Genomic DNA, 21,788 nt, shown 5'->3' on the forward strand with positions numbered 1-21,788 from the left:
AATTTCCTTGTTATAACCATGACTCACTAGATCAGCGAGTTAAATCTACCTCCTATTTTTTTAATTCTCAATAACTTGATAAAAAATAGATTTTAAAAAAAGTATTAGAGAAAAAATAATATAATTTACATACCTAGATGTTATTTATATGAATATGCTTGTATAAACTACAATACACTTAATATTAAATGCAATTAGTTGTCTATAATTTTAAAACTATATGCTTAATAATAAACTGTTTATTTCTCCATAATTGAAAACACGATTTCAATTAGTCTTTTTAAAAACCAACATAACAATATTAGTCGGTTTTTAAATTGAGCCAGGCAATTGCTATTACAACAAAAATTGTCCAAATCGTTTAGCTTGAGCCTTCAAGATCAGACTAATTGAGAATCCAGCACTTCTTTGTGTAGTGAACCATGAAATCAGTGTTTCTTCAATGTTTGTAAGCTCACACTTGACTCTCTTTTTTTTATTTGTTTGTTTGTTTGTTTCGGTTATGTTTTTTCCAGTGCCAGTATTAAACATGTTTATTCTTCCACAGTGTCATACTGTTGAAGAGGGCAAAGAACACTTTTTACACTTGAACATTTTTCACACTATGTTCTATGTCATGAATATAGACTTTTTTTTTTTTTGAAATGTGAGACACTTTCTTTTAATAGACATGTTTTTTCTGACTGGTTCATTTTTAACTGATTTTACAGTCCTGGCAATGTTTGGGTAAGGTAGGGAGGAGGACTGGAGATGTAGGTAGTGACAGGATGGTATAGAAGGACAAGATTAGGTTATAAACCAATCCATAATCCAGTGCATCTGGTGATCAAAACTGAGTCACTCATTTCATGCTTGTTATAAAAGTGAGCAGTTGTATGGGAAATATGCATAAATTAAAATCATTGTGGCTTTTTGCTCATTGAAGTCATGATCTTGTTATTTCCATTTGCTTATTACAACAAAGTTCAACTGTATATAAAGTGCAGGACAAAAAAGTTAAGAGTATTGTGTAGAAAGCTAAATCGAAGTATGAAAAGAAATTGGCCATGCAGGCTAAAGGCAATCCAAAAGAATTTTATTGTTATGCCACAGTTAAAAAAAAGACTGAATGTGATGGGAAAACCTTACTAACAGACAGGGCCAGATTTAGACTTGCTGAGGCCCTAAGCTATACAAAACCCAGAGGGCCCCCCCCACTGTTTTAAATTACATCAGCTGGTCTTTTTGTTTTTTTTATTCGAGGCCCTAAGCTGTAGCTTTTTTAGCTTATAGGTAAATCCGGCACTGCTAACAGACGGTACTCTTATTTCAGAAGCTGATGAGATTGTTCAATTAACGAGTTTTCACTTTGCTAAGATATATCAACCAGGTGTATGTCACATGGTGCACAGTGCTGCTGCTGCTACTACTACTACTACATTTGATGAAGAAATAGAAATGCATTTGAATGAGATTGAAGAGCTGTTGCATAAACTGGATAAGAATTTAGCAATAGGGATAAATGGAATATCAACACATATGCTAAAGGCATGTTCAGCAAAATTGGCCTATGCCTTTGCATGTTTGTATAAGCTGAGTCTCAGCTGAGGAAAGATACAACAGGAATTATTATTATACAGGCACCTCCATGGAGTCCAAAGACTCGTCGCAGAAGACCCAATCTATCTTACCTCTCCTTGAACCCATTAACAGAAAAAGCACTCAAAACTGACTCTCTGGCAACCCATTCTGCTGATTCACTGCTCTCCAAGCAAAAAATCTAGTCCTCACACCCTTATTAACCACACTTTTTATTCAACTTCCAAGGATGACCCCTTGTTCTGGTCCTTCTAGCCAAGTGTAGAAACATTTCCCCTGTATCTTATAAATCCTTTAAGCAACTTAAATGTTTCTATCATATCCCCTCTTTTCCTCCTATCAACCAAATTCTGCAATCAACATACCTTCAATCTATCTCATAGGGAACATTCCACAGGCCACTCACCATCTTGTCACTTACCTCTGAATCCTTTTCACCACTTTCTCATTCCCAAGAAACCCAGGAGATCAGACTTGAGCATAGTAATCCAGATGGGCATATCAAGGTCTTATAAAGAGGAATGACAACTTCCTTATCTCTACTTGTTAATGTGTTCTTCAATAGCCAAGTAATCTTATGGGCTACCTTAGTAATATTATGTCGTCTAAACTTTAACTCTCTGTCTACCACCACCCCTAAATCTCTAGGCTTCATCCATTTCCTAGAGTACAGTGCCATCAATCTGATACACAGCTTGTAATCTAATTATCCCAAAATGCATAACTTTACATTTCTCAACCTTAAACTGACACCCATTAACTTTTATCCATACTGACAGCCTATTTAAATCGTCCTGCAAGCTCTCCACATTGCCTTGATTAATTATTACTCTACCTAATTTTTCATCGTCAGCAAACAACTGAATATTTCCTTTCAGGTTATTTTCTATATCATTTATGCATAAATTAAACAGCAATGGTCCCAGCACTGAACCTTGCGGCACACCTTTAGTTACCTGTTTTTGCATCGATTCTGCCCCTCCATATACCACTTTTTGATATCTGTCCAGCAGTCACCCACTTATCCACTTAACCAGTATTATATCCATCCCCATTTGTTCTAATTTGCATAACAGAGTTCCATGTGTTTTTCTGTCAAATGCCTTTGCAAAATCCAGAAAAATCATCATGTAGCCATTTCCTTTATCCAACTCAGCTGTTACTCTATTATAGAAAGTTAGTAAATTACTAAGGCATGACCGATCCTTCACAAAGCCCTGTTGATCCTCATACAATATCATATTTTTATTTACCCATTCTTGAATTCTCTTTTTTACCAATTTTTCTAGTACTTTTACCACCATGCCTGAGATACTGATTGGTCTATAATTTGCTACTGTAGTCTTAGAACCTCTCTTATGCAAAGGAATTATTTTGTTCTCTTTCCACTCCCTTGGAATTATACCAGAGTTGAGACTTAAATTAAACAGAGTAGTCAAATCAAGAATGTGCAAGTTCCCTTGCACATTCTCGCAAAACTCTAGCTGATGTTCCCTCTAATCCTACAGCTGTATTTACATTGAGATTCTGCAATATCCTAAGAACCTCCAATTCATCCACCTCTGTTCCCACATTGGTGTCTATCACATAGGTTAAAGCAGTAACCTCACTAGGATGATAATATCCTTGCAAAGTGGTCACTCAGTAACTCAACTATTTTATTCACTTCTGTCTCTTTGTGACCATCATCACTCATTAAGGTCAATCTTTCATAGAAATTCTTCCTCTTACTTGCCTCATAACGAAAGAACTCTGGGATTTCATTTGGCCTGCTTGGCTAGATTCTTCTCATAATCTGATTTTGCCTTCCTTGTCATGCTGGTCACCTTTCTTGTCTGAGCCTTGTACTGTTCATGAGTTTACTGGTCATCTTTCTGTTTATATGCCCACCACAGCATTTTCTTCTTCTGCAGCTTGTGCTTAATGATATTACTCATCCATCTAACTCCTACCTGATTAACCCTCTGTATACAATTTAATACTGCTTCCTCTAGATGACCCTTAACTATATATCCTATGCACTACTAACATCCTTACCTTGCAGTGTTTTGCACCATGGTACAGATTTAAGCTTCTTCCTAAGCATGTTATAATCACCTACCTTGTAGTTCCACAAATACCCCTTTTTGATAGAATATTCCTGATGTTTTACAATCTCCCAAGTCAAGACCGCATGGTCACTTTCACCTATTGGAGGCAGTGTTGTAACCTTGGTTATGGATAGCTCTTCTGATCCTGTGACCAAGTCCAATACTCTCCCAACTCTAGTCCTCCCCCTCCATCACATGCTGATTTAAGTAATTATCTCTCAGCAGGTGTATAAATTCTATTTTCTTCCTGCCATGTGATCTTTCTCTCTTCCAGTATCTCCATAGTTGAAGTCCCCCATAATAATCACTCATTGTATACTCGTACTAATTTGGCAATGCATGTCTTCCAGATCATGTGTGGAACACCTTGGCCTGTAGCAACAACCAATTGTATATTTTGTCTTACTGGCCTTAATCGCACACCAGACTGCTTCAAGTTAACAGCCACCCAACCGCCTGTCTCCTATTCTTTTTGGTTGCAATTCATCTGCTATCATCAGCAGACTCCTCTCCCATCTTCTCTATCTTCCCTGAAAATACCAAATTCAATCCCTATAACCACACAGTCTGTTGTTTGCCAAGTCTCACTAATGCTTATAACTTTTGGCAAGGTTGCACTAACCGATGCCAAAAACTCTTCCCTCTTGTTCCTGATACTTCTGGTATTAGTATATAGAAACTGCAGCATCCCTTTAGTCCCCCCACCCACCTTTACTTTCTAAATTGACTACCCTATTCAATATTTTTGCTTGAGAGACTAGATTCCTCACTTGGTGATTCTCACACTCACTCGTTTCGAATGCAATGTGTCTAAACAAACACACTTAATAACCACAGTAATAAGTTTAATAAGTAAATATTTCATCCTAAGTATCTTAGCACATCATCATCAGTACAGTTAATTCAAACAATACTAGAAATAACATACAGTTAGGATGTATGATTGCAATGGAATCCCAATATGCGTGCAGTAACGTGCTATAGAATGAAATTAAAATATATCTGGAGGGGAAAAAAAATATTTTGCACAATTTTGTATGACAATTTCCCATACTTTAGGAATAGCAAGAATGTCATTACGGTTTTGATTTGGTCTGTGAAGTAGAGCTTCAGCACTTTCTTTGTATAAACGTTCATGTTTATATAAAGATCTATGTAGAAGTTTGGTCTTTTTCCAATGAATCCTATGGTTTGGATTTTCAACTCCATGTTGTGTGAGGCCAGATTTCTTCGGTTTGATAAGATGGATATGGTGTTTTGAAATGTGTTTATGAACAGATCTACCTGTTTGTCCATAGTAAGACAATTTACAGGAGCATGGAACCTCATACATGCCAGGTAGCATCAGAGGTGAAAGTTTGTCTTTAGGAGAAGGTAACAAATTATAGATCTGGTTGATTGGTTTCTAGGTAGTAGCAAGTTTGTATTTCTTCATAATTTTTGAAAGACGTTCGGAGATGCCTTTTACATAAGGTATGGGAATCCTACGGCCTTGTTCTTGTCTAGGTTGATGTGTGGGGAAGTGACTGATGGTTTTTTGAGTTGTTTTAAGATTGTATATCCATTTAGTATGGCTGTATTTTTGATTATTTCCAATTCTTGGTTTAGAGATTCTTCAGAGGAGCAGAACATTTGGTAAGAACTCACACACAGAAGTGGGTTGACAAACAAGCTATACTTTTCAAAGTGCAGCATCAGTTTACTAAAGGGAGGTCATGTTTTAGCAATTTGCTCATATTTTATAACAATGTTACTTCTTAGTTGGATAAAGAGGAATGGATATATAATATGATACTGTTGGATTTTGCCAAGGCATGTGGTAGGATACTGCTGAAAAGCTAGTTTCATGAACTAGAGAATATGGATTTGAAATATAAACTCTTGACTTGGATAAGTGGATGGTTGAGAGATATGTATCAAAAAGGGTATATGGTGGATGTGAATCTGTCAGATTTAAGGTGACGACTGGTGTACAATAGGGATCAGTCCTTGGACCATTGTTGTTTGTTCTTAACATTAATGACATTAGGAAGGATCTTACAGCAGATGTTCAGTTGTTTGCTGATAATGCAAAGATGTTAGTAAGTTTAAAACTATGCACTTGGGTGTGATGGGATTCCAATGAAATATTATATTAGCAGGATTATGCTATAAGAAACTGAGGTGGCTAGAGCTCTTGGCATTTTGGAGGATAGGAATGTGAAATTCAAAGGTCACATAGCAAAAATCAAATGCAATTCAGAAGATAATTGCAATGTAGAAACAGACTTTAATATGTAAGGAAAATAAAGTCATTTTGCCTCTTTACAAGTCCTTGATAAGACCTTACCTGAACTATTTTGTGCAGATTTATTTTCCTGGGTTCAAATTGGATAAAGAAGCTGTTAAAAAGGTGCAAAGAAGTGTAATGAAGATTATATTGGAATTATGGAATGTAGGTTATGAGGATAGATTGAGAGTATCCGGAGTACAGACTGGTTAACAGGAGAAAGAGAAGTGTTTTTATAGAGGTATATAAACCTCTGAATGGGTTTTATAGGATATCATCTGATGAAATTTTTCATTACATGGAAGGTTGGAAGAGAACATGAGGATATCCATGGAAGTTAAATTTATTCGTGGTTAACAAAGGAGTTAGAGCTAGATTTTTTTATCACAGAGTAGTGACTGGAATAGTTCGGCTCTTGAAGTGGTGAATCTAATGGGATGAATTTATGAGAAGGTATGACAGCAAATTTGGGTGATGTATAAGCCTCCCTTGATGAGTCCTTGAATCGCTGGAGGCCTGAGGTAATGATAATATAGATATGCATGCAATCAGAGTGGTTGAGATTTGGATCGTATCATAGAGGTCCATATGTTTAAAGGAACAGATGATGAAATTTAAATTCATTTAAGTGTAGTGTTGGTGCCAGATAACTGTGTGGCTAGTGTCAGTGGTATAGTAAGCAATGCAAGACTTATGACATTCTAAGAATTTGATATAGTCCTGATGTTCCTGGATTTTAATCTCAGAAGAACAGCCCATCAGTCCAAAATAAAGTTAACAGTAACAGGGTACTCAATAACACTTATATAAGGAATGGGAGAAATGGAGGTGGTAATTTATCTTTGGTGGATGTTAGAAAAGAGGACAGCTTCCAAAATGGTTTGAAGTTAGCATAGATTTGACTTCAGAAGAATTGGTGCTAATTATTTTGGTGTTCCTTTAAGGTAGGTGTCTGATAAGTTTTATCAGACACCTTTACCCAAACATATGCACCAAACGTATCACCAAATTAATCCTCACTGCATGGAAATATACATTCCCCATACTTCTCTGATCTGCTGTTCCCTAACTAAACCCTGGTTCTCCAAAAGATATGTCAAGGCTGTACAAACAAAAAATCAAGCATAACCACAACTGGCTTACAGCAAGAACTCCATTGTCCTTCAATGCTTATACCCAGTGGTGAGCTATAAGGGACTCGCACGAGCCCTTTGTTAAATTTTTCTCAAATTTGCGAGCCCCTTGTTCTTCTTGTTTAATAATCTTGTAGAACTAGAAAATACCACTGTGGAATGTATACATGCTACTATAATTGCTACTTTCAATTCATATGGATTTTTTGATAACTATATAAAAAATAATTTCATTGCATTTTGTTCTGATGGAGCTAGTGTAATGTTAGGAAATAAATCAGGTGTTGCAATCAGACTTCTACAAAAATTTCCCAACGTTGTGATTTGGCATTTCGCTCATTGTTTACACTTAGCATTATATAATTCGATAAAAAAACATTAAAGAAATAGATCATTTTGAAATATTTATGGATAAATTATATGCTTTTTATCATCAATCACCAAAAAATCAACTAGAATTAAATACGATTGCAAAAGAAGATTGGCCATGTGTTTGGACCACAATGGGTAGCTTGCAGTTTATGAACGGCTCTTGATTTGTGGAGAAATTGCCCAGCTTTATTATTATCATTATTCGTGACACCTCCAAGGAGTCCGAAGACTCATCGCAGGAGGATGCCTACTGTACAACTCGTTGTCTCCACCATGCAAGCATTTTGCATTGAACGATAAATATAAGGCTTTTTAAACCGACATCTCAATTTGGAATTTTTAAAAGATCTAGCATTAATGATTGACATCCTACAGAAATTATCATATCTGTCAGAAGCACTACAAAGTCGCAATATAAGTACATGTACTGTATTATAAGGACTAAGTTAGGCTTTTTTTTTTTTTTTTGCTTGACGATGCGAGCCCTTTGTTAAAATTTCCGTAGCTCACCACTGCTTATACCCAAGCTCGAAACAGATGCAAGAAAACTATCAATGATTCCAAAACAGAATTTGAATGGACAAAAAACAGGAAACTTGCAGTTTTCCCAACTTTTATCCAACACTATTCCCACCCTTATCATACCCAGATGGCTCTGTTGCATCATCACCCACAGAAAAAAAAGTCAGTCTGTTGGCTTCACATTTTGCCTCCAATGCATGCATAACTGACAATAGTAAATGTCCCCCCAATCATTCAAGATGTCCAATATACAATGTCTCCTGTGTCCTTTTACCAGAAAGAGATCAGAAAAATATTGTCCAAATTAGACACAAAAAAAGTCTCCTGGCACTGATGGTATTCCTCCAATTGTTCTGAAGGTTTGTACACCAGAACTGACTATTCTATTTTGCCTATATATACTCCTTTACTCCACTGATATCTATTCCACAGCCTGGAAATTGGCCTATATTCAATCCATTCACAAGAAGGGCCACAAATCATTGCCGTCAGACTGCCTCCCAATCTCACTCACCTCAGTCCTATCTAAATTAATGGAGAGAACCATCAATTCCCAGCTCCTAACACTACCTCAAAGGCACCCAGTTAAAATGACAACCAGTATGGATTCCTATGGATTCCAGTATGGTAAGGGCCACAAATCACTGCTTTTGACTGCCTCCCAATCTCACTCACCTCAGTCCTGTCTAAATTAACGGAGAGAACCATCAATTCCCAGCTCCTAACACTACCTCAAAGGCACCCAGTTAAAATGACAACCAGTATGGATTCCTTTGTTGCTGATCAACAGGAGATTTGCTCACATATATCATCCATCTGTGGACAAATGCCATCGATAAGTTTGTTGAATCTAAAGGTTTACACTTGATATCTTCAAAGTTTTTGACCGAGTCTGGCACAAATGCTTACTAAACAAATTCCCATCATTTGGTCTGTCTCAGGACTTCTGCAGTTGGATTGCCAGCTTTCTGTCTGGATACACACTGTGTGATGGTGGTTATCCTCTCACCATTGAACTAAGATTCCACAAAGTTCTGTTCTCTCACCAACCCTCTTCCTTCTATATATCAATAATCTACTTCAGTTAACCTCCAATCCAATACACAGCCTTGCAGATGACAGCACATTGCATTCCTCCCTTTCATTTGATAAACATTACTCTACACAACTCGCCTCAATCTACAGAACATCAACCACCACTGCCCTTAATTCTGATTTCCAAGCCATTCTCCAATGGGGATTCAGATATCCTTGTCAGTTTCAATGTTAGTAAAACCCAGTTCTGTCTTTTTTCTCACAAAATAAGAATTTTATTTTATTTGCAATCATCTCTTCTCTCAGCTTGCCACTATCATACACTGTGGCAACAGACTCACAATTTTACTTTGTCTTTTTCACATGTACTAGCACTTTTCATGTCTTCTATCATTTCATTCTAGCTTTGTGCTAGTACAAATGATTTAGCATACCTGCTAAATCATTTGTACTAGCCAAAATAAACATCTTTCACCTTCACTCTCTGCATCCTTACAGCATCACTGACATTCTTAATCTTAGCACCCAGGAAAACATGATTTCATCACACTCTTCTCAAGCACTCCTATCAATGAATCATCATACAAAATCTACTCCTTATTCTCATGCTTTCACTCTTTCATACTCTGCTTTCTGTCCCCTTTTTGTGTCATACCATCTGCTGGGTGTATCTCCAAACACACAATCTCGCATTTTATTCTGTAGAGAACTTCATGTATGTATGCTATCTTTTCATTATCATGTGGTTATTCTCTTCATTTTCCATCATGTTATTTGTACAGTCACTCATACCACCTGTACTTGACTATGCCAATCACATTATCACCCATTTCATCTTTCAGCTCACTGCTATCATTTTTCTTACTTTCTTCACACCTCGCACTCACTCACTCATGGCAATCATGCACTTATGACATTCTCCAATTTTGTTTTCCTTTTTTCCGATGAATAACAGAGGGGATGTGTACATTATCCCCTCTGTTATTCGTTATCTATAGGGATCACATTATGAAGGAAAGTGATATTAAACTTGATTTCAAAATTGGAGATGTTAATGTCAGCTCTTTGCTTTTTTGCTGACGATGTTATACTTCATAATAAATCCGCTACAAGTCTGCAAGATTTCCTGACTAAATTGAATAACTGTTGTAATAGATATGGTATGAAGGTCAGCAATGACATCACAAAGACAATGAAAATAGGCAGAAGAATTGAAAATATCTGCTGCATTGTGAATGGAGAACCTATAGAACAAGTGAAACATTTCAGCTACTTAGGCATGATTTTTAGTGAAGATGGTAAATTAAATATGGAAATAGCCAACAGAATCAACAAAGCTGGTATGGTGGGAAGTCAACTGAACAAATTTATATGGAATAAGAGAGAAATTAGTCAAAACACTAAATTAGCTGTATACAAGACAGTGATCAAACCAATTTTAACTTATGAATCTGAGAACTGGGTTAGAAGTAAAACACTTGACCAAAGACTTTGCAGATATGAGAGTCCTGAGAAAGATTAGGGGCATGAACAGATGGCATTGATGGTAATATCATATTAAAAATGAGGATATTAGATAAGAACTTGACATTGTCAGCATCCAGGAATGCGTTAGCAGAGCTAATCTCAGGTGGTATGATCACTTAAACAGAATGGGTGAGGAAAGATTAGCAAAGCAAGTGTTCTCTGCCAGGAAAAAGACCCAGAGGAAGACCAAGATATCGGTGGATTGATACGTGAAAAAGTGTCTTAGAAGATAGAAATATAAGAATTTATAATGTTGGAGTCTTGACAGGTAACAGACTGATTTTGAGGAAAATTGTGGATAGGAAGTTAGTAATAATGTAAGTTTTTCATGTAGTACTATCATATCCTGTACACCCCTTGAGGGTACATCAGGAATTTGATGATGATACTTCCAAAAAGAACTTATCCTTCAGTGTAGAAAATCATCATGTGTAGTATCTTACACCCTCTTGTGGGCATAAAAAAGATATAAAATTTCTCTTTTCATAAAAAGAAGGAACAACTCAGGTGTTTTCTATCTGAAGTGCACAGGTCCCATCCCTTTTTCAACTGCACCACAAAACCATTTGCTCTGCATATATTTGCAGTTTACTGACTTTCCCTCGTGTATGTGTAATGTATATTTATTTTTTTTTATGTGATAACCATTATTGCAAAGACTCATATGGTACAATTAAGGAACTACTTAATTTCATGCTCTTACTCATTTCTTTATGGACCCCCTTTGATCACGTCCTGTTTGATTGCTCTGCTATTTGAATTCCTCAGTAACTGAAAGTGAAATCTTGGGTAATAGTGCTTCCAGTTTCATGGGTCCCATTTTATTTGAACAGCATCAAAAAAGTATTATTACATAAATACAATAATTGATGGGATTACTTATTTGTTGAATCTTGGAGTGACACATTAACTAAATTGTATGCACTATTGAAACCATTTTCATGTGAATGGATTGAAGTTTTTTACTCTGATTTGAGACTACTGCCACCTTACTAATCAGTAGTTTCTGGTAATTATGGTGAAAAAAACGTGTTTTCAAGTTCTTTAAGCTTAAAAAAAAAAAAAAAACGTTTGGCATCCGAAACAAGGTTCCTAGAATCTCTCATATTAAAGTAGTTGCTTTAATTTATGATTTCATCCACTTTGTGCACTGAGGCTTCTTTGTTTTTCAGGAATCAGCCAGTCCTCATGTGCCTGTATCATCACCTTTACCAAATGGTTTGGGTCTTTCACCTCCACCGTTTTTTACTCCGAAGGGTTTAAATATGACAGGATCTGTTGGGAATCATGCTTTTTCTGTTAGCCCAGTGTCTCGTACTAGTACACCTAGTCCAGTTACTGACCTTTCATCCCCTGGAAGTACAGGAAGTGGCCCAAAAGGTAAGTTGATTTTGTGTGTAATTTCTACATTACAGCCTAGTATTACATTAAGTGTGTGTGTGTGTATATATGTATGTATGTAGTTTTTAGGGAGAGGGGGGGGAGTTGTGTTCCACAAATGAGATATTGCTCAACCCATAGCACATTAGTACTATGAATCGGCAGAAAGTTGAGAAAAAGAAACATTGAAGTGGGATTTGAAAATACGTGATTTTATTTTTTACAAAATAGGGAGAAGATTATTTCAAAGTACAGCAACAGCAGAAAGAATGCATGAAAAGGGAAAAAATTTGTTCTGTGAATTTGCAGTTGAAGTGTAGAGGATGCCAGTCACTGCATAATGTCCAAACAGATTTGGAGGAGAGTGAAGAAGTGATTACTGATTTCAGTTTCTAATGAACAGTGAGCTTGAAAAATGTAGATCAAAATTTCATGGAACAGAAACCAAACAAATGCATGAAATGGAGTGAATTAGTAAATGATTAATCAACATGATTCAGTCATTTTAATAATTTATGGAGCTCTTAGAGGCACTTTAGAAATGAGAGAAGAGTATTCAGTGATTAGATGGCTTTACAATTGTATTTATACATATTAGAGCTTTTTTTGTTGGGGAGACAGTATGCAATGATATAATGTACCACACAAATTTCTAAATGTGTCACATACGAATGTGATACATTTAGAAATTTGTAATATTCAGTAAATTTTTGGCACATTTATCTAGTATTCAAGTAAGCTTAGCTATTTAATATAATTTGCATTTTTCACATCTGTTGTTAAGAAATTTGCTATATAAAACTTTATAATTCTTTTTAGAATTTTAAATTACTTTCATGTTTGTAGAAAGTTTATCACTTGGCCACAGAGTAAATTATGCATGCCAAGAAATTATATTCCAGTCTAATCGTTTGCCTAAGTATAAGGAAACAGTTTGCACACTTCCCTTTGCATCCTGTTATGCAAAGCACATTTGCTTTTGGACATGTACATTGCTGTGCACTATGAGAACAGGTCACTACCCAGACCAATTTTGATCTTTATTGAGGTGAAAAAGTAGAGGGTGTTCATCATACACATAGAATGATATAGGGGTGTGAGGGAGCCTGATAATATTAGGAAAAAGAAAAAATAATAGAAGAGATATAAAGGAGCTGAGAGATTTTCTGTCATCACATAGCCAAATGCTATCTTTTTTACCAGTTTCATGTAACTGAACAACCAAAAGACCATTTGAAACTAAAATCCACATGTCTTATCTAAGTTAACTGCCTTGAGTTGGTCTGCATGGGATTGTTCGTCAATCATCTCTGCAGTTGACCATAAGACCACAGTGAACTAAGAGGATGGAACCATGTGAAAACCTCTCTCTCTTTGTCAGTATTGCATGATGTAGTGGTCCACATCACCTAGCCAAAAATTTGGTTTCTCCTAGAGTGCTTCTTTCTAAATATAAAAATTGTCAGACTGAAGGCAGCAACAGCTGCAATTCCAAAAACAGCATCTCTATTTCCACTCTGTATAAAGCCTTGGTGGAACCCAAAGTGCCAAGCTGCCAAACAGTATCGATATGCCAAACATTTCCATAATATGACATTGTTTAGAATTTGTATGTCATATTGCTGTTTTTCTGTAAATGATATTTTAGCTCATTAATTATAAAAATTAAAATTCTCTTCCTATTGCTGATGGAGGGTGAGGAGGGAATTGAAAAAAAAAAAAAACTGTTCTATTTAAGTATTGGAATGATCAACACGTTACATAATCTGTTCCAAATATGCATGATAAGTGGGCAACTATAAGATTGCATGTTCTACTGTTTTCAATCTAAAGCAGATATCACACATTGGATCTCCAATGCAAAAGTACCTTTATTTTGATGGTGTTTACTGGAAGACAATGATATGCAATTCTCTTAAATAGGGCATCATTGTTAATACTCAAATGTGGAAGTTTTGGGTGGAAGAGGTTAAAGACTTCCTTATACTACGTTCTGCTGCTATTGATGGAAAGGATGTCAGTGCCAGAATGCTGTAGCAATTTAGACTTAGCACACGATCCCTTTTTAATAATGGAGTCAATACCTTCTTCCATATGCCTGCTTGTATTGTGCAATAGACAATATTGCATAATACAATCTGCTCCAGTCCAATTTTTTCACTTTTACTGGAAGATGGCAAACAGAACATCTATAGGAGTAATAATTTTCCTGTTAGTTGCACGCTGTCCTCACATGAACCACGTTCTCTTACACAGATAGATGCCCTTATGGAAAATAGACCAGACTGTGACCAGAATACTTTTTTCCCCATTTTGCAAAATTTAATGCTGAAGCAGTCAGTCCAATGCCTATGAATGAAGCAGTCAAGTATATCATAGATTGTCTTATGTTATATCGTTGTCTTCTTAAATATTTTACCTCTATTGTTCTCATTATGCCTACTGAGATCTGGCTTCTAAACTGACTTTCTGGGGCTGTTTCTCTCTTCGAGCTCTGACGAAATTTATTTGTTTATGATGCGCCAGTCAGTGCTCTAGGATAGAAATTCTTATCCGAAGAAACTTTCCCAGAATTCAAGTAATACCTTATATAGATTAAGTAGTTAGTTAGATTGAGTTCTCAGTATACAGTCATGGCCTTGACAATCTTAAATTCTCCTTTTTTCCTCTAAACATAGGTTCGATATTTTCGTGAGTGGTAAAATTCAATCTCTTACTCAGACAAACTCAGGTATACATGGGAAAACATATTTATTATTTATCTAAGAACCTTACAATTTAAACAACACATGTAATCAAGCCAATCAAGAGTAATACTAAAATACAAGTAAAGCAGGGTAATAATAATCAAACGGTATTAAACTAGATTACTGCTACTAACGACCCATACACATTAAACTTAGTCTAGACAACTTATGAACGTTGACTACCAGTCCAATTCGATTAACATAACACAGGAAACTGTCTCAAAAATCTCTCTTCTTTTCTCTACTCTGTCCATTTTACATCTTCGTCACCAATAGATAACACATAAAAGGGAAGATTTGTACATTACCACCTTGTTAGATGTTTTCTCGATCCTTCCATCTGTTCTTTGTTATAAATTGTCCCTCTGTACGATCAATTGCCGCCACGTGGGAGTCGTCTGCTCGTCCCGAATTAGCCACTTGTTTCTTCTGGACTTGCCGCTTCTAACACGATTTACCTTCAAAAGGAATCCTTTGCTGCTTTCCTATCAGTTAGATCCACACCGATGGTCTAAAACTCGAACACTGCCATCATCTCGTGCTATATTTTCTTCGATTTGCATCGCTCAGCAACGGAAACATGCTGCTGCTTTGCCGTCTTCACACATCTTGTCAGGTATCAGACATGCTGATCCGCTCTGAAACTTTGAGCAGGAGACCCACTGGGAGGGCACACGCAACTGGGGAACACCACAGGAACCAGGAGAAAAACGTAAAAGGAAGAAAAAAAAGTCTCCTCTCAACGATGTGAATCTGTTTTAAACCCGATTATAGCACCCTCTTTCCGCACTCCAAACTTTCTAAGACGCTTTCCCATTTGCTGTCACCGAGTGACATCACCTCCTTGCTGTACGTGCATCGCTTTTTTTGGGGAACGCGAATTTCTTGCGCCTTCCACGAACGCCTACTCATTGCTCGTTACGTCATCTTTGGTGGTCAAACTGCAACCTTTGAACTTTCGTTCGCACGATGATACACGACTTTATACATGACATATTTTAACATTGATGTTTTTGACAAATTAAGATTCCATCTATTTTAGACAAATAATCTTAAACATAGTACAATTTAATATTTATTTCCTCCTTCAATTTTATTTTAATTTAAGATTCAACCCCTTCTTTTATATTTTAATTCCTTTTTAAGCAAAGTTAATATCTGCATCTTTATATATTATGTCTGCTTTGCCAAGAGTACAAGTGTGCTTTTGCTTGATTTTGTTCTCTTGTTAAATCTTGAATGGAGCAGTTTTATTCTTGATAGAGCCATCATTCAAGATCTAACACTTATAAAGGTAGAAACAGCTGCAATTCCAAAAACAGCACATCTCTATTTCCACTCTGTATAAAGCCTTGATGGAACTCAAAGTGCTAAGCTGCCAAACCATATCGACAGTGTATCAGGATGGATGTACAGTAGCGAACGAATTAATCCAAACGCTCACATTTTAAAGAAAAACTTTAATTTTGTAAGAAAATAAGTACAAAAATTAAACCCTAACTTTATGTAATAATTTATATATGATCTTCTATTCCTAATAAGTTCATTAATTCACTTAGACATAGACTCTGCTAACATAGAACACGTGGTTCTTATTTCTGCATCATACTTTTATAATGGATTGTATTAAGTTATCCTTTGTATCACAATTTAATTTTCCAAGTCTCTTTTTCACTATAGCCCACAAATTTTCTATTGGGTTAATGTCAAGAGAGTTACCTGGCTTCTAAAGCAATTGGATGTTGTGATTTTGAGAAACTCTTTCACTTTTTTTTTTTTTTTTTTTTTAGTATGGCTTTGAGCAAGATTCTGTTGGAAGATGAGTTCTTTGTCTTTCTGGATCTGTGCGACCACTCTTTTCTTCAGTATTTTTATATATATTGGTCACTTTTCATCACACCGTCAATAAGCACAAGTGATCCTGGACCATCATGAATAAAACAACCCTACAGCATATTTTTAGCTAGGTGTTTAGGAGCTTGTTGAAGGTGGACGGAAGAAGTCTTCTCATCCACTGATTTGCGAACATAGGCTACTTGCTCTCCTTGGACAAAGAAATTGCTCTCATCCGAGAATATGATAGTCTTCCATTCTTCAGCAGTCTAATCTTTGTACACTTTTGTCCACTGGAACATCTCTTTCTGCATAGCCTTCGATAGACACAAGTGATCCTGGACTGCCATGTGTAAAACAATCCTAGAACAGTTTACTTTTTTGGTCTGTGGGCAATCCTCCTCGCTTCCAACAATCTTCAACAGACTGTCATGTCACAAACATTAATCCCACTAGCTGCCAAGTCTCTAAGTCTACAGCAGACAGTCTTGGATAATTTTGCTTTTCCTAACTAGTAAACAATCTTGAGTAAGTATAGTTTTTCTTTTTTTTTTTTGCTTACATATTCCTTTTCTGTCAGGAGAAAATGTACCTGTTTCTCTAAACGTCTTTAAAATCACATACTAGTATACCCCAACCAGCACCACGCTCATTGGCAATTCATCTTTGAGTCGTGTATGCATGCTGTGAGAGAGTACATAGTTTGAACACTTTCTTAGAAATGTATCCATTTTATTGCTACACAAAATGAATAAAACATTATATGAATGTCATCTTGTTTACACTATTAAAAAATGCACAACACTATTAATAAACATTGTAGAAACAGTAAAAACACACAACACTCGAGCAGAATAGTGAACTAAAACCAAAACCGAAGATAGTAAACCAAAATTATTGCGAACTGAAACTAAAACCAAAACAAAACAAAACTTAGCAAAAATTTAGCATGCTCAGATTAATTTGTTCTTTCAGATTAATCTTTATTTCATAAACATCCTACCATATCAAACTTAACAGCTTTTAAAAGTTAAATGTACTCAGGTTAAAACATGTTATGTGAAATAGAGTCAAAACAATCTTGCATCCAATTTACATCATTGATTAATCAAACAAACAGTGCAAAAATTGTATGGCATAAAATCTGGCAAATGAAAGATAGATACAGAACACACCATTTGTGTACCTTGGAACTGAATGGATGTGTTGATGCTCATTCCAAAGCTATTGCAGATACTTTTGGAAAAAATTTTGTCGGAATCTAAGCAACAGCTTCCTATCCTCCTGAATTTTTAATATTAAAAGACAACCAGAAAAAGATTCAACACAAGCAAACAATTATCATCCTATTGCTCTGAGCAGTAGTTGATTATATTTGGCAGAGAAGTCTCATTAGTACTAGACTTCTCTGGCATTTAGAAAGCAACAATCTTCTCACCAATACACAATGTGGCTTTAGTAGACATTGTTCAACTTTAGATCATTTGATCAATCTAATTAGAAACATGTATACAAGAGGCATTCTCGAAACGAGAACATCTGGTTTCAGTGTTGTCTGATGTGGAGACATTCATTGCGAGAAGATTCTTCACCAGAAAATTTGTTATGGAGAATATTCTTTGTTAGAAAATCAAAATAATGTTCTAATGATACACATATATGAAAAATGAATGCAATAGTTTCTTTCTGTATTTAATTAGATTTTATTTAAAGATATTTAATAATATTATTTAAATTATAATATTTTTATTCTGTATCAAGTGAAATTCATATTTTGTATTTGATTGGTTGATTAGTTCCTTAATTTCTGTTTATTTCTTAAAATATTAATGTTTTTTTTTTCTTATTTCAATACTACAGACTCTGTAGATGGAATGTTAATATTTAACAAAATTTTTGATAGGATCTGTAGGGAGTAAAAGCACCAAATTCAAGAATGATATTTATTTTTATAATATTTCATTATTTTCTATTTATTTCTATTCTATTTTATTTATTATTATTTTCTTCTGTTAATTCTTTTTTGAGAATTATGTGGTTGTAGAGTGGGTATATTAACTACTTGGCCAACCAGGGCAACAGTTTCTGACTCAGATATTTCTGATTAAAGCTTATTTTTGAACTGTTTACAAGATAATTAACTATTTCACTTTGGAAGCATGTACTTAAACATTTTTTTTCAGTCAAGAAGACAAATATTATCAAATGTCAATTTTAAAATTTGTTTCACAAAATATTAGTTTTTATATTTTATATTTTTATATTTTATTATATAAATATTAGGAGAACATTATTCTACTTTTAAGCCAACAGAAAAAGGTAATCTGAATGAATCTATGGAAAATTACCCTGGAATGGAAAAGGTAAAACGAAAATAGAAATGACAAAATATAATGCATATAGCAAACTGGAATGTAAGAGGAATAGCATATAAAGAAATAGAATTAGACCAAATATTAAATGAAAGAAATTTTCAAATAGCAGTAATCACTGAAACAAAAAATAAATTAAAAGGAACCATGAGAACCGAAAATTTTAATGTAATATATAGTGGAGTTGACAGAGACCAAAGAGCACAAGCAGGAGTTATGATTGGGATTAATAACTCCTTTTCAAAACAGTTAAAACATAAATTATGGAATGAAAGAATAATAGAAGCTGGAATAAATATAGAGGTTATTTAACAATAATTGGTTTATATACTCCATAAGAAGAAAGAGAACAGGATAATATTGAATTTTATAATCAGTTACAAAATATATATAATAAAATAAATAAAAATGATTATGTAATATTAGCAGGAGACTTAAATACAAGAATTGGAAACACGAAAATTAATAATAATATAGGAATATATGGAGAACATACTCTAAACAAGAATGATAAAAAATTGATTGACTTTATAGTTTATAATAACCTAAAAATAATGAATTCTTTCTATAAACATAAAGACATACATAAATATATTTGGGCAGCAAGAGGATGGAAATCAATATTAGACTATTTTATCTTAAATGAAAAGACATCAAAGTTCTCTTTAGATGTTAGAGTTCACAGATGATATGAAATAAGGCTGAATGACTACAAAGAACAGAAAGAAAATTTAAAACATTTGTTTATAAAACTAGATTATTAAATGACACAAATATACAGTGGCTATATGAACAAATAATTAACCAATATTTAGATAAAATAAACAAAATGAAGAAATAATAATAGAATGGCTTAATATAAAAACGATACTAAATGCAGCAGCAAATGAAAGCTTAAGAAAGACCAAAAAATTCAATAAAAAGAAAAAACTGAAGATATGGATGATACAATCAAAGAAATAATCAAAATGAAAAAAGAAGCCTATCATAAATGGTTAAACAGTAAAAGATTAGGAGATGAAATAGAATATAAAAGAATAAGAGCCATAGCTAAAAGAGAAGTCAGATAAAGACATAGAGAATCATGGAACAATTTGTTTCTAATTTAGAACATGATTTATATAAAATAAGACCCAATATATATATATATATATATATATATAGTATTTTGAAACACTTAAATACAGATACTAAAGAAAACATAAAATTAAACACCGAATTGAAATTAGAAGAATTTCTATACAGAATTGTGGACAGATAAATCTGTTAAAAAAGATAACTGGCAAACATTTAATGAAAATGAAAAGTTAATAACTAAAGAAGAATTAGTAATCAGCCTGAAAGAAACAGAAAATCACCTGGAGAAGATAAGCTAGGTTCAGAACTATATAAATATGCAGGAACAAGGTTCAAAGAAAGACTCCTATTATTTTTAAATAAAATCTATTCAACCGGTAACCCGCCAATAGAATGGAAAAAAGCAATTCTGATTCCTATCCTTAAAAAAGATAGTAGAGATGACCCTAAAAACTATAGACGTATAAGTATACTAAATTCCTGTTACAAAATATATAGCAGAATTTTAAATAACAAACCGATAAAATAAGTTAAGGGGATAAAAATCCCTTATTGTTTTTCAGCCAGTAAGCGAAACTAAGATCGAAAACTATGATCTGAACGTTTCATGCCGACGAACTGTCGGCGGATCCAAGTAAGTGACCACTTGGTAGTGCCACACCATGGCAACTCGTTGCAAAGGTGGAGCAAGATCCCTCACTATTCTTGATAATTTCTCATAATGTAAAAACACACAGCTCCTAGGAGATGTAGTACTGTTTTACATTATGAGGAGAGGTCACTACCCAGACCGGTTTCAACCTTTTTTGAGGTCTCATCAGTGAGTAGCTAGACCTAGAATATCAGAGTTTAAGTGAAAAGAACTTACATATACTTTTGCTGTACGATTGCCCGAAAGGTCACTTACTTGGATCCGCCGACAATTCGTCGGCATGAAACGTTCAGATCGTAGTTTTCGATCTTAGTTTCGCTTACTGGCTGAAAAACAATAAGGGATTTTTATCCCCTTAACTTATCAACCTCGCCAGAAAAAATAGCCATTTTTGGCTTTTCTTCTTAGTTATAATATGTTATAACATAATATAGTGACACACCTTTCGGGCAATCGTACAGCAAAAGTATATGTAAGTTCTTTTTACTTAAACTCTGATATTCTAGGTCTAGCTACTCACTGATGAGACCTCAAAAAAGGTTGAAACCGGTCTGGGTAGTGACCTCTCCTCATAATGTAAAACAGTACTACATCTCCTAGGAGCTGTGTTTTTTTACATTATGAGAAAATATCAAGAATAGTGAGGGATCTTGCTCCACCTTTGCAACGAGTTGCCGTGGTGTGGCACTACCAAGTGGTCACTTACTTGGATCTGCCGACAGTTCGTCGGCATGAAACGTTCAGATCGTAGTTTTCGATCTTAGTTTCGCTTACTGGCTGAAAAACAATAAGGGATATTTATCCCCTTAACTTATCAACCTCGCCAGAAAAAATAGCCGTTTTGGCTTTTCTTCTTAGTTATAAACTAATAAAATATTCTGAAACTTTATTTTAGAAGTACAGAAGGATTTAGAAAAGGACAATCATGTATAGGACTGGCCTTTTTGCCTATAATTAATCATAGAGAAAAGAAGAGAATACAATTTAGAAACACATATTACATTTATTGACTTTTAAAAAGCATTTGACAAAGTTAAAAGAAACATTTTATTTACCATATTAAAAGAAAGACAAATACCAAATAATATCCTCAATACTATCATAAGTATATATGAAAATAATAAAATACAAATAAGATTAAATCATGAGCTATCGTATATGAGAGAGATAAACCAAGGAGTCTGACAGGGATGTCTGCTCT

The 21,788-nt window shown here is 34.7% G+C and overlaps 1 protein-coding gene across 1 annotated transcript in view; it reads left to right on the forward strand.

The window, feature by feature from the left end:
* LOC150108384 (uncharacterized) overlaps nucleotides 1-21,788 on the forward strand; it is a 399,479-nt gene that overhangs the window by 326,018 nt on the left and 51,673 nt on the right. Inside the window, exon 11 of the mRNA XM_090390735.1 lies at nucleotides 11,699-11,906. Within this exon, the coding sequence (XP_090246861.1) occupies nucleotides 11,699-11,906 (208 nt within the window). The remainder of the gene's footprint in view (nucleotides 1-11,698; nucleotides 11,907-21,788) is intronic.

Source organism: Typopeltis vanoorti, chromosome 3 (assembly GCF_054136105.1).
Source record: "Typopeltis vanoorti isolate ZY-2024b chromosome 3, IOZ_Tvanoo_1.0, whole genome shotgun sequence".
Taxonomy (NCBI): Eukaryota; Metazoa; Arthropoda; class Arachnida; order Uropygi; family Thelyphonidae; genus Typopeltis; species Typopeltis vanoorti.